At 43.7% G+C, this 14577-nt stretch overlaps 1 protein-coding gene across 2 annotated transcripts; it reads left to right on the plus strand.

Annotated features, from left to right (window-relative positions):
• Positions 1–2594: 2594 nt before the first annotated feature.
• Positions 2595–13612, plus strand: cyth4a (cytohesin 4a). 2 transcript variants are annotated; one of them, XM_080510944.1, is made up of 11 exons: positions 2595–2644; positions 3037–3103; positions 6400–6518; positions 7596–7680; positions 7765–7873; positions 9185–9333; positions 9988–10099; positions 10196–10272; positions 11911–11982; positions 12194–12342; positions 12857–13612. In XM_080510944.1, exons 2-11 carry the CDS (start codon positions 3089–3091, stop codon positions 12933–12935), a joined length of 966 nt encoding a protein of 321 aa, XP_080367070.1. In that variant the 5' UTR covers positions 2595–2644; positions 3037–3088; the 3' UTR covers positions 12936–13612. The 2 variants fall into 2 exon arrangements, with proteins under 2 accessions (XP_080367070.1, XP_080367069.1); XM_080510943.1 differs by having other exon boundaries at positions 7596–7676; positions 7761–7873.
• The last annotated feature ends 965 nt before the right edge of the window (positions 13613–14577 follow it).

Below are 14577 nucleotides of genomic sequence, written 5' to 3' on the forward strand. Positions count from 1 at the left end.
TCTGTGTCCGAGCCGCCATGTTTTAAGTGCAGGAGCTGAGTGATGCGTTCAGGGGCATCCCGTAACTCCGCCCTCTGGTATGTTAACGAGCCGCGGCGCTCACACAGCAGCAAGTCAGGATCAGACGTGATTATAATATGACTGATACAGTCAATAGAGAGCTGGAATACACAGCCCGGACGGTTGACACAGCCCAACCAAATATCTGGCCGATAGAAATGATGGAATTCTTGGAGTATGAATTGGCGTTTAGATTCTCCTCTATCATTTGTTTGTATATTCTGTAAAAAAACAATTTTTTAAATCACTTTTGTCGACTGTGTGTTTTACAATCTTTTGCATCCTCCATAACTGGAGCACTTTTACTTAAATGCAGCGTTCCCTTACTACATTGTAATTCTTTTTTTTAACCTTTCTATTTGTTCTAGGTTCTTTCCTTGTTTTTCCCCAAAATCATTACAAAATGAATGACAAACCGTCATTTTAATGGCAGAAGTAACTACAAATAAATGAAAAGATGACTATGATTAGTCAGATGTTATTTTCTAACGATGAGCAATCAAGGCTGATGCACCAGAGTTTGAGAGTTTCATCACTTCACAGCCTCTTTTTCTCACAAGTGTTTTCCGTTGGTGAAACACGACTGACGTCGTTCGCCGTGTCTCTGCCGCTCGTCACCCGGGGGTTTTGTTATAAGCTGCACAACTCGGAATGGCTTGCTTCTTGTTTTTTGTTTTTTTTTCTTCTCAGTCTCTTGACACTCGGCTGGTTTCCTGTACGGTCGTCAGTCGCTCGGAGCTGCACAGCATGGCCCTCCGCAGAAAAGACAGCTTCCTCTGGGGAAAAGGTACGACGCTTCCACTTTCAACTGCTTTAAGAAAATAAAATAAATAAATAGAAACCCGACAACAAACGATCGAGCTGCCAGGAGATTCTCAAAGTCTGAGCTTTTTTTTTGTTAACTTTGTGAGGATCCGAGCAGGAGGGGGTGGTTAATGTGCTTCAGGTCTGTGAGGATGTGAGGAATCACTTTAAACTCTTGCGAATATTTCACTCGTCTCACTTTTGGGCGATTTCAATGATTTATTACGTTATCCGAGTCGGAAATTCAACAAAGAATGAAAAATACCTTCTCATATGACATTTTTAGATTTCCAGTTCAAAGTCCTAAAGATAAAGTTAGTTTTTAGTTCAAGTTTAGAATTTGCATCCTCTGTGTTACGTAAACTGTGTCAACGGTCCAGTGTGACTCGATACACCACCCTGTGGTGAAAATCGGCACTGCAACCCGAAACGGCCCGGGGTTTAGTCGGGCAGCGTCAGAGGATTAACCAGGAGATGTCACTAACTAGTCTGTTTCACCTCCTTCTGTTGGTAATTATCCTCGAATCACATTTATTCTTGTTTCACACTTATTTCTGTTTTAAAACTGTCTATTTTGATATAATGATTTATTATTTTGGATTTATTATTATATCTTTTTTATCCAGAATTATTGTCAAAATGATGCTAAGTAATCATTTCTTTTATTCCGTCTTACACAAGAATGTGTTTCAGCGACAGAGACGGTGAACTTATTGTGCTGCATGTCGATTCTTTGGCAGAAAACCTCAGCAGGAAGCTGATTGGTTGGTTTTTTACTGTAAATCTTTCTCAAAAAGAGGAAGAGAAAGAGTCTAAATTTACCCTCATTGAATGAGAATGTCTGAGTGGAAGCTGGACCGAGACTGTCACAAGGTTGCACCTCCTCTTAATCTTTCTCCTCCTCTTAATCCTCCTCCTCTTCCTTCTCTTAATCCTCCTCCTCTTACTAATCCTCTTCCTTCTCTTAATCCTACTCCTCCTCATCTTCTGCCTCTTCCTCCTAATCTTTCTTTTCCTCCTCTTCCTAATCCTCTACTTACTAATCCTCCTCTTCCTGATCCTCCCTCCTCCATTTACTAATCCTCCTCTTCCTAATCCTCCTCCACTTCCTAATCCCCCTCCTCCTCTTCCTGATCCTCCTCCCCTTCCTCCTCCTCCTCTTCCTGATCCTCCCCCTCCTCTTCCTGATCCTCCTCCTCCTCCTCCTCTTCCTCCTCTTCCTGATCCTCCCTCTCCTCTTCCTGATCCTCCTCCTCCTCCTCCTCCTCCTCTTCCTCCTCCTCCTCTTCCTGATCCTCCCTCTCCTCTTCCTGATCCTCCTCCTCCTCCTCCACTTCCTCCTCCTCCTCCTCCACTTCCTCCTCCTCCTCTTCCTGATCCTCCCCCTCCTCTTCCCAATCCTCCTCCTCCTCCTCCTCTTCTTCCTCCTCCTCTTCCCAATCCTCCTCCTTCTCCTCCTCCTCCTCTTCCCAATCCTCCTCCTTCTCCTCCTCCTCCTCTTCCTCCTCCTCTTCCCAATCCTCCTCCTCCTCCTCTTCCTCCTCCTCCCAGCAGCTCTAGCAGAGACGAGACAGAGCGTCACTGCTCAGACTCACGGGTTGGAGCTGCTGGACGACATTCAGGTAAAAACACCTTCCCTTGGTTCTTCCTCCTCCTCCAGCCTTCAGTTGATCCACTGGAGCTCCGAGTCGCTCAGGGTCAAGACCTTTGTCATTTCTGTACGACAGAAGCTGAGGCTGGAGATCCAACCCGACACGGACCCTAAAGTCAAGGAGCAGAAGTGAGTTTCTTCTGGGAATCACCTCAAACTCTTCAGACACAAACCTGAAGCCCGGCGGCTAAAACCGGCTAACGAGACGCTCCGATCCGATTCCGCCAGTAAAAAGCTCAACAGGTCAAAGAAAACCCATTTCTTAAGAATAGCAGACACTCCTCTGGTAGGGAGTTAAAATTCACTTTGTGTCCGTTTCACTCCATATTTGGACTTCCTGCTACGTCCACCTCTGCACCGAGTGGTGTTTGTTGTCGTCGCGTCGACCACAGGTTCTCAGTAAAGCCGCCAACTCAAAAATAAACCCAGACCACACTCGCCCACAGGTCCAAGTATGATATATGAGCCAGTCCAATCGGCGACACGATCGCACGCTAATGGAAACCTCTCTGTCGTCGCAGCAAAACCGCTTTCAGGAGCAGAAGATTTCTACGAGGGAAAAAGAAATTCAACATGGATCCAAAAACCGTGAGTTTGCGTCCCCACAAACGAAGGCCGGGCTCGGTTTTCATCGCTGTGTGGGGTTTAGATATACGAGGCCCACTAGTGGCCGGCAGAATTATGTCAACTGCAATGTAGAAAGAAGACGGGACTCTTTGTTCGACATTAAAATAAATACAGTTCAGAAGGAGGAAGTTGATGCTGAAGCTCGATAAGTTCTAAAGAAGGTTTCAGGTTCTTATTCTGTGTGTCTGCCTCTTTAAGAGGCGGGACACATTACTATCCCAGCAGCTCCTTTAATTTGAGTCTTCTTTTGTTTATTAGCACGTAGAGCTATCAGCAGAGCTGCCTGATTGTGGGAGGGGTCAAAGTGGGAGGAGCCTACCTTGATTGTGATTGGCTGAACCCCCGATGACACTATATAGGGTTTGACTTCTGATTGGCTTGTTGGAGCAACACACTTTTTAAAATCTGGAACAAGCCAAGGAGAGAGAGGACACACTTTCTACACTTCTGGGGCGTCGTTCCAGGTGTGGAGACGAGTAGTACTACTGGAGAACTTTTAGGAAGTGGATTTTACATAATATGACCCCTTTAATATTCTATTTGAAGCTTTTAATTCTGAATATTCAGACAAAAAAAGTGTGTCCTCTAACAGTGATTAAAGCTGCTTTAACAGCAAACTGGACAAAACAAATACTTTTATTGTGAAATCAAAGTTAAGTGGAGTTCTGACCTCTTATATGAAAACTTGTGTATCGTCTGCACAACATCTAATCCACTTTCACATAGTTTTATCTCAAACCGAGGCGACGAGAACATTTTCAGTTTCAGGAGTTTGGTGTTGAAAAAGATGTCAGTTTCTACGGAAATGGCAAAAACACTGGAAATTGTTTATTTTTCACATTGGGCCACTAGTGGGTGCTGTTGTTTGTTTTTGTAATAGAACCACAAACACATGCAGCAGAGAACAACAGGCTCTAAACATGAACATTCTAGTGGACAGACCACCAAGTTGGATTGTTATTACGATGACTGTCAAAGTAAAACTACCAAGTTGGATTGTTATTACGATGACTGTCAAAGTAAAACTACCAAGTTGGATTGTTATTACGGTGACTGTCAAAGTAAAACTACCAAGTTGGATTGTTATTATGATGACTGTCAAAATAAAACTACCAAGTTGGATTGTTATTACGGTGACTGTCAAAATAAAACCACCAATTAGATTGTTATTACAGTGACTGTCAAAATAAAACTACCAAGTTGGATTTTTATTATGATGACCATCAAAATAAAACTACCAAGTTGGATTGTTATTATGGTGACTGTCAAAATAAAACTACCAAGTTGGCTTGTTATTACTTCATTCAGTCATTCAAACATTTTTCTGACTCCAACGTGACACAGTCTCGTCACTGAACGACGAGTTTTTCACATTCCACCACTTCACAGCGTATCGGTGGCACGAACAATCGTGGGCATGAGAGACGAAGGACGAGAGATGAAGGACAAGAGACGACAGCGTAACCATGGTGACGTGTCTTTGCGTTACTTGCCCTCAGAGTCACTGTGAAGGTAGAGTCGCTGAATCAGACCTGAAGGTCGGGACTGGGACAAAAGCAGAGCTGTGTGTGTGTGTGTGTGTGTGTGTGTGTGTGTGTGTGTGTGTGTGTGTGTGTGTGTGTGTGTGTGTGTGTGTGTGTGTGTGGCAGAAGCGAGAAAAGCCACATCCTGTTCCCTGAAGTGGGGCAAAGACATGCTTCCCTGCCAGGCCTCCGTCGTTCCAGCGCCGTGTCGCTCCCCTCGACTGCCGACCGCCACGCGCTCCAGCAGCCAATCAGGGGCTCCGAAAGAACCGCTGAGTGGAATTAATTTGAAGCGGCACTCTAAGATCTGCTGCGAGCGCCCGGCGAGGCCAAACACTCACAACATGCAATATTCATTTCACCCCACTGACCTGACTACTGACTGGACCTTCCTCAGTGTGGTTTGAAGTACCTGGCCAGTAATCGGTACTCACTGAAGTAATTGATTCTCCTCCATTAGAATATTGGTTCACAGGAGCTGCATTCACAATCTGCTGTGTCCGTGTGAGCTGGACTGGCTCCGCCCACACACGTCCATCTATGGGAAGAGGAGGAAGTACTTCCTCTCGTGGTGTCATGTGCCAGAGTAGAGTTGCCTGATTGTGGGAGGAGCATACCTTGATTGTCATTGGCTAAACCCCTGATGACACTATATAGGGTTTGATTTCTGATTGGCTGGTTGAGTATAGAGCATCTTCCTCCCTGCAACTGACGGGCTAACAAAGCTAAAGGCCGGTTTCAAATGAAAACACAAAACCCTCGTGGCGTTTTCGGGGTACGTTTCCATGCGGAGACACTGAAAAAAGGCAACTTTTGGGAAATGGCTCCCAAGGTGAAACTTTTCAGTCTCCGTGGAAACGGGGAAAATGGCTACTTTTTAAAAAAAACATTGCTCGTGGTCCTGGTAGTAACTAGTTCCCCTGCACATGCTCAGTAGAGCCAATCAGAACAAAGTTTCCTCCGTGATGTCAAGGCTCTCAGTTTATAGTCTCATAGACTTGGTACTTTTATTTTGACAGTCACTGTAATAGCAATCCAACTTGGTGGTTTTAGTTTAACAGTCACCATAAAAACAATCCAACTTGGTGGTTTTAGTTTGACAGTCACCATAATAACAATCCAACATGGTGGTTATATTTTGACAGTCACTGTAATAACAATCCAACTTGGTTTTATTTTGACAGTCACCGTAATAACAATCCAACCCAGTGGTCTGTCCACTAGAACTTGTTCTCTCAGTGTTCATGTTTAGAGCTCATTGTTTTCCGCTGCGTGTGTGTGTGTGTGTGTGTGTGTGCGTGTGTGTGTGTGTGTGTGGTTTCATTACTAAAACTAACAACAGCACCAACTAGTGGCCCAGCATAAAAACGACATTGTTTTCATTGTCTCCTGTGTTTCCATGGAAACGTACATCGTTTTCAAACGTTGCTGTTTCAACAGATGATTTACAAGTTTTCATGTGAAAAGTCAGAGCTTGCCTTTACTTTGACATCAAAATAACTGAGTCAGTTTTGTCCGGTTTGCGGTTAACAACAGCACCAACTAGTGGCCCAACGTGCCAAATACATCATTTTCAAAAACGTTATTGTAACAGAAAAGTGTTCTTCTCACTGTTCTTCTCACTGTTCTTCTCACTGGAAACACGCAACACATTGGATTATTGAATCAAAATAGTAAAAAGTGAAGTAGGCAGTGTTTTCCAGCTGCCTTGATGCAAACGACTCTCTGTTGCAGGGAATCCAGTACTTGGTGGAAAACGAGCTGCTGGAGTGGCGAGCCCAGCCGGTGGCCGACTTCCTGTACAAAGAGGAAGGACTGAATAAGTCCGCCATCGGGAACTTCCTGGGAGAAAGGTCGTTTCCACACAGCCACGACGGGATTATCACAAAAAATGGCAGAAACGTGTGGAAATCTTTAGAAATTCACTCGTTTTTCTGCATGAATTTGACTTAAAGTCTGATTTGAATACGAGACAAACCCGATGTACCAAAGTATTCAACACTAGCAGACGCTGCTTAAAGTTATGAACCCTTTAAGTAAAGTGTATTCACGTGTTTTTAACAGTCAAATCTGTTGATGACTCCGACTGTAGGATCTAATCGAGGGGGGAGGTGGACGAATAATTGAGTGCAAGATTTAAAACAAGACAACAACAGAATCCTTGATTTGATGAATCCTGAATCGATTTAAACATGAAATATGGAAATAAAATATTCTGAGAGGAATTCAAACATTCAATCAAACTCATTTAAAATGTTCTTTTTTGGGGTCTGAGCCGACGATTGTTTTTGTGCTTAATGAAATTAGTTCAAAAACAACCTGAAACTCATGAAATACCTAACAGCTGGCCTCAACATGTAATACCACTTTTCACCACAAGGTGGTACAATGAGGTACAATGACAAAAAAAGACTTTTTTCCTACATTTTGGAACAGCTTTTAAAAAGAAAAATCTTAGAGTAAATCAGTCCTGTACTTATTTTACATAAATGTAATTTGTAGTTTTTATGTTGTGTTTTTGTATTCCTTTATACATTGTACTGCTTGTTCTGCTACAATTTGGCACATTTACACTTTGATGTACACAAAGTGTAAATGTGCCAGATTTGAAAATGATCGTTCAATTATTGTGCATTGTCAGTGATCAAACAAACAAACAAACACTCGGGAGTGAAAATGTTTCAGGATTCATGTTAGGATAAATTCGATAAGTAACAGGAAGCTGCAAGCAACTCCTTACTGCCACCCGGTGCCCAAAGCTGGTATCACCGGAACCCATCAGGCACCGTCGCTTTAAGCACCGACCTTAAAGTCGATTGTATCGACCAGCTTGGGCAGGAAAAACTAGCGGATTTGCAAAGACTTATCCCAAACGGGAGCGTTTGAGTCTTTCAGCTTGTGACGGTTGGATGTGGTCGTCTGCTCCGCAGGGAGGAAAAGCATCTGGAGGTCCTCAAGGCGTTCGTGGGTCTTCACGAGTTCTCCGACCTCAATCTGGTTCAGGCTCTGAGGTTTGTGATTGGCGCTGCGGCAGGTTTTTTATCTCGCCATGTTTGATTTTTTTTTTTTTTTTAAACATCTCCGCCGCCCCGCAGGCAGTTCCTGTGGAGCTTCCGTCTCCCGGGAGAGGCTCAGAAGATTGACAGGATGATGGAGGCGTTCGCCGCTCGCTACTGCGACTGTAACCCCGGCGTCTTCCAGTCCACAGGTACCCACGTCTCACGCCAGCCAGAGGAAATGAAAGATCTGCTATCAGGAGTCGATTATTCTACTGTGAAACCGACTCACATTGTCACTGACACTGAACCGAGTACTCGTACTCGCATGCGTTTCCCGATACAACAAAGTATTATGTGATGTCATCGGCAACATCGCCTACAAATACACACCAGAGGACGCCGTTCGTAGATTCTTTAATATTAATGACAAAAGTAAGAAGAATTGGGTTTGTACAAAATACCAAGAGGAGAAAGATAGTTCGTACACCAGCAACTTCATCACCAACAGCTTCCTCACCAGCAACTTGCCTAACGTCGCTCAGCCATTTAACTACTACTATGAGCCGTGATACATGCTAAATACTAAATGCAAAAGAGTTTCAGTCTCACACACCAGCGATGCTACATAATAAAGAATTTTTGGGCTCACACCAAGCTGCTACATGCTACATGCTAAAGAGTTTTTGGGCTCACATCGAGTGATGCTACATGCTAAATAGTTTTGGGGTTCACAAACCAGCAATGCTACGTGCTACATGCTGAAGAGTTTTAGGGTCACATTACCAGCGATGCAACATGCTACATGCTAAAGAGTTTTGAGATTCCCACCAGCGATGCTATGTGCTAAAGAGTTTTTGGGCTCACATACCAGCGTTACTACATGCTAAAGAGTTTCAGTCTCACACACCAGTGATGCTACATGCTAAAGAGTTATGGGGCTCACATAGAAGCGATGCCACATGCCAAAGAGTTTTGAGATTCACACACCAGCGATGCTACGTGTGACATGCTAAATAGTTTTTGGGTTCACATACCAGTGATGCTACATGCTAAAGAGTTTCAGTCTCACACACCAGCGACACGACATGCTAAAGAGTTTTGGGGCTCCCACAACAGCGATGCAACATGCTACGTGCTAAACATAATTTAAGTGACAGATATTCTTGTTTCCAGCAACTCAGTCCCTCAGTCTCCAGTCTCCAGTAGCATAGCGCAGAGCGTAGATAATAGAGGCTACGCTCTGCGCTATGCTACTGGAGACTGGTGGAAGAGGTTCATGGTGACGCGGTCTTCATGTATGGTTTGCGTTTGGAGTATAAATTACACTTCATGACAATTAATAAGTACTCGTATCAGTACTGGGTACAAGAAAGTAGCTAAAAGTCTGTGTTAAAAAAAAGGTTTTATCAGTGCATCGCTAATAGTTTTGCAGACTCTTTTTCACTTTGCTTTTGGAGCTGAGGCAGCAGAAATGACAACGTTGGACTGAAATGAAAGCAGCTTGTGGTTTTCCGCGACAGACACCTGCTACATCCTGTCTTTCTCCGTCATCATGCTCAACACCAGCCTGCACAACCCCAACGTCAGAGACAAGCCCGGCCTGCGGCACTTTGTCTCCATGAACCGAGGCATCAACCACGGCCACGACCTGCCCGACGACCTGCTGACGGTCCGAGCACTTCGCTTTTCTTTTTTATATCCTGAAACGTAAAGGGGCTAAAAGGAGAGAAATCCATGTGAAAAAAACAGAAAACCATAATAAAGTCAATTGGAGCTTTGACACTTCACGAATGCAACCTCATAAAAAAACTAATAAATTGCTATAAATTTTTTTATATTTTATATGTTTCTTCTTTTTTTCTTCATTTGAAATCATTAACAAACTTTGAGGTTGCAGACCAATTTTATTTGATGAAAAAAAAACACTCAGTATGTGTATGAAGGAATACACCTGCATGCAGACGATGGTCTAGTAAATGGTAGAAAACTGTTGATGTTGTTGGACAAGAGCCATTCAATTTAACAAACGCTCTGAATCCTCCATTGTTGTTTTCCATCTGCTCACAAAAATCCTTGACTCCGATCGTGGCGCATTATTTCACAAAACCCATCGGAGTTTCTCACATTTCCGACATTTTTCAAATCACTTTGTATGGCCGTCGTTTTGTTTGGTCATCAAGTTAATCGCACCGTTCCCAACAGAGTTGTACACTTCTAGAAAAAAATCTAAATCTAAAAAATCTAGATCTAAACAATTTAAATCTTACCGACTGTCATTAAAAGAAGAGTAAAACCCGTCTACGTCCCTTTGCCCTCTCTTCAGAAACTGTATGCCAGCATCCGCAGCGAGCCTTTCAAAATCCCAGAGGACGACGGCAACGATCTGACGCTGACGTTCTTTAACCCGGAGCGAGAGGGCTGGCTGCTGAAGATGGGTGAGGAGACGAACTAAAGCAGAACCGCCAAAGTAGAACCGCCATCGGGCCGGTTGGTTCCGGGGTTTTTCACGGTGTCTCTGTGGCTCCCTGAAGGTGGGCGGGTCAAGACCTGGAAGAGGAGGTGGTTCATCCTGACGGACAGCTGCCTCTACTACTTCCAATACACCACGGTGAGTTGGCCAGGCGAGCGGATCGTACGTTTGCACCGACGCTATTTAAGATGTGGCGTATTTCCACCAGTACCTTCTCGAACCGACTCGACTTTCCTACTATGTGTTGGTACCTGGTGCCAGGACACTACCTGGTGCCATGATACTACCTGGTACCAGGACACTACCTGGTGCCATGACACTACCTGGTGCCAGAACACTACCTGGTGCCAGAACACTACCTGGTACCATACTACCTGGTGCCATGACACTACCTGGTGCCAGAACACTACCTGGTACCATACTACCTGGTACCATACTACCTGGTGCCAGGACATTACCTGGTGCCAGGACACTACCTGGTGCCAGGACACTACTTGGTACCAGGACACTACCTGGTGCCAGGACACTGCTTGGTACCAGGACACTACCTGGTGCCAGGACACTACCTGGTACCAGGACACTACCTAGTGCCGGGACACTACCTGGTGCAGGGACAGCACCTGGTGCCAGGGCACTACCTGGTACCAGGACAGTACCTCGTGCCAGGACACTACATGGTACAAGGGACTGAACACAACCAGAGAGACGCTCAGGACTCAACCTGTAGAGCAGTGATGATCTGGAGATGTTTCTTTGTCTGGTGGTAACCAGAGGATTCAACGACCCACTATTGGAATCAGGAGATCTCTGGCCCGAGAGTACCGACAGTGTTTTGGATTAACTGGTATCCTTGTTAACTAGTGACCAGCTTCCTCGAGTGTCCCATTTTCACGGCAGATGTTAAAAACCTGACCAAAATCCTTGCAAATGACCTTTAACCGCATTTCCATTAAAGTATCTTATCGTCTGTCTTATTTAACTTTGGCTGCTGCTTACGACTGGTGGTAGAAGTCACCAGTTAACAGGGGCACCAGTTGAACTGAAACACCGGACAGTGAAGCTCCATTGTAACGATCCACATTTTGTAATAATAATTTGAGCTGATTTTCAACAGGGAGTCTTCTAAATGCGTGTTGGCTTCACATCAGGAGCCATTAATGTTTGTTTCCATGGAAACGACATTCACTGTAAACGTAGTTTTCCCGTTGGGGCACTAATCGGTGCTGTTGGTTGTTTTTCTGTGATTAATAACGGATAAATCAGGTAAAACTGTTGACAAAGTCAGGATAACTTGAATTACTAAAAAAAAGAGACAAAATTAGGGCTGCAACTAATGATAATTTTTTTTAAATAATTGATTAATCGGTCAATTATTTTTGCGATTTTTACGAACGAATCGTTTAAAAAAAAAAACAACACATTTCAAATTGTAGGACCAGTTGATATTATATATATTATATTGATATGAAGAAACCAAACCAAATATTTATGGTTATTTAAAAGCACATAACTGAACCAATTCAAAGATGTATACAATATAAACACACACGCACGCACGCACGCACGCACGCACGCACGCACGCACGCACGCACGCACGCACGCACGCACGCACGCACGCACGCACACACACACACACACACACACACACACACACACACACACACACACACACACACACACACACACACACACACACACACACACACACACACACATATATATATGCTGCTGGAGGCCAGAGTGTTGACCAGTCCTACCTGGTTTGTTCCCACCAGGACAAAGACCCCATCGGGATCATTCCTCTGGAGAACCTGAACGTCAGGAAGCTGCAAAAGTCTAGCAAACCGGTGAGTGTCGCCGTTCCAGACCACGAGAGTAATTAAGTACTTTTACTTTGATACTCTACTGTGGTAGATCTCTCAGGTATGTGTACTTTTTTACTTTCACTGGTTTTTTAAAGAAGCTCCTCACAAGTGACAATCATGAATTTCCACAAGGCCAGTGAACACACAGTGACACGTGTGTGTGTGTGTGTGTGTGTGTGTGTGTGTGTGTCAGTACTGTCTGGAGTTGTATAACTGCAGAGGGCAGAAGATCAAGGCCTGTAAGACGCAGAACAAACGCGGAGTCGTTCCGGGGAAACATCAGTCATATCAACTTAGCGCCGCCAGCGAGGAGGAGCGGGACGAGTGGATGGACGCCATCAGGTGACCAGGGAACATCAGGGAACATGAGGGAACATGTGGGGAAGACGAGGGAACATGAGGGGAAGATGAGAGAACACGATGGGAAGATGAGGGAACATGTGGGGAAGATGAGGGAGCATGTGGGAGACAAGTGAACATGTGGGGAAGACGAGGGAACATGTGGGGAAGACGAGGGAACATGTGGGAGACGAGGGAACATGTGGGGAAGACGAGGGAACATGTGGGAGACGAGGGAACATGTGGGGAAGACGAGGGAACATGTGGGAGACGAGGGAACATGTGGGGAAGACGAGGGAACACATGGGAGGATGAGGGAACATGATGGGAAGATGAGGGAACATGTGGGGAAGATGAGGAAAGATGAGGGAACGTGAGGGGAAGACGAAGAAACATGAGAGGAAGTCAAGGGAACATGTGGCAGATGAGGGAACAGAGACATCTACCTGTGTGTGTGTGTGTGTGTGTGTGTGTGTTCCCTCACCTCTGAGTCTGAAGAGTCTCTGGCCTCCTGCAGAGCGAGCGTCACCAAGGATCCGTTTCACGACTTGGTTTCGTCCCGTAAGCGTAAACTGACGATCATCGAAGCCTCGTAGGCCTCAGCTTCACCACGTCGCGTTCCACTCAGCGCGACAGACATGTGCAGCGGCCACAACGAGGGAGAAGAAGAAGATGAAGGTCAAGAAAATGGAGGTTTTATGGAGCGACGAGACACAAAATCATCTCAAAAAGACACAAACTACAGAAATAATTGGAAACACCTTCAATAGTCCAACAATATTGAATGAAAAATCTCAACGGAGACTGAAAGTGACTGTAACGCTCCAGAACAGTCATCAGAGACCAAATGTCAACAAAACCAAAAGCAAACGTCCACAAAATGTCCAAAATATTCCTGAATGACCAACGTGTCACAGAAATTAAACCTTCAGCTAAAGAAAGTTTAAAAAAAGGATTTTTTTTTCATCAACAGAAAGATTCATAGATGAATTAACACATACTCATAAAAGTGCTTCCAGTTTCATATTTATGATGTAAAACGAGAATATTTGTAGTTTAAACTTCTGGGATGTTCCAAAGTGGCACAAACATCCAAAACGTTTTGTTTTACTTTAATTTTTTGTAAATAGTTTTATTTTGCTTTACTCATGAATAATGGATGTAAATAGAGTTTTTGATTTAACTTATAAATCTTAGAAAATGTGCAGTTTCATTCATTTAAATGTTGTGGTTTTTTTTTTTTAAACCTGTGCAATAAAACATTAGTCCAGTAGAGGGCGTCCTGTGGTCATTCTGAGCTGGTTCCCGTGACTCTGGAGGAGAATAAGACGAGGCCCTAATACAACCAATTTAATGCAATTTGTTTTCAACGCCACCGTCCAGTTGTTGCCATGACGACCCAGGTAGAGATGTTTATGATGAAAACAAAAGATGACCCCACCGGGGTTTTCCTGAATCGAGTCGCGTCGTCGTCCTGGTCTGGTTTGTTTCTCGTTTGCTCGTCTCCCTCTTCTTGTGACCTTTGACCTCTACATATCAACTCAGGTCATCAACAACAGCAACAACAAAAATCTATTAACTAAATATCCTGCCAACAATGAGCAGAAATGATCACACAGCCACAACGAGGCAGTAAAATAACCGAGATGTTATTCAACAGACAGAATAAAGAGAAAACAAGAAAAAACCCAGAAAAGAACGACTCCTTCACAACAAATACAGTTAAAGAGGAAAGAAGTAGGAAAAGGTTGATTCATGAGGGAAAAATAGAATATATACACACAAAACAACTTCTACCCGAAATAGAAAATAATCCGAAGTTGGCCTAATTGTCATAAATACTAGAAAAAAATAAATTAAATGAACAAAAAGACAAAAAAAATAACATAAAAGGCAAAAAACAATCAGTAGAAAGTAGAAAACTTCAATAAAATGACAGAAAATAACCAAGAAAGTCAGAAAAGAAGGATCACATGATGAGAAAGAAGTCGTAAAACCACCTAAATGTGATAAAACAGACAGAATAATGGAAATACAAAAAAAAGACAAACAATACTTCAGAACACGAAGCAACAGAACAAAGGACGGAATTACAGAAAAGGCTGATTGACGTTCACAAGACGAGATAATGTTCACAAAACAAACAAAAAAAAATCCATAAAGAGGCTCAATCACCACAAATATAGAAAGTTAAAATGAAAACAAAACAATGGAGAAGAAATGATCCCCGAAAAACAA

This window comes from Blennius ocellaris (genome assembly GCF_963422515.1).
Source record: "Blennius ocellaris genome assembly, chromosome: 16".
NCBI classification, from domain to species: Eukaryota; Metazoa; Chordata; class Actinopteri; order Blenniiformes; family Blenniidae; genus Blennius; species Blennius ocellaris.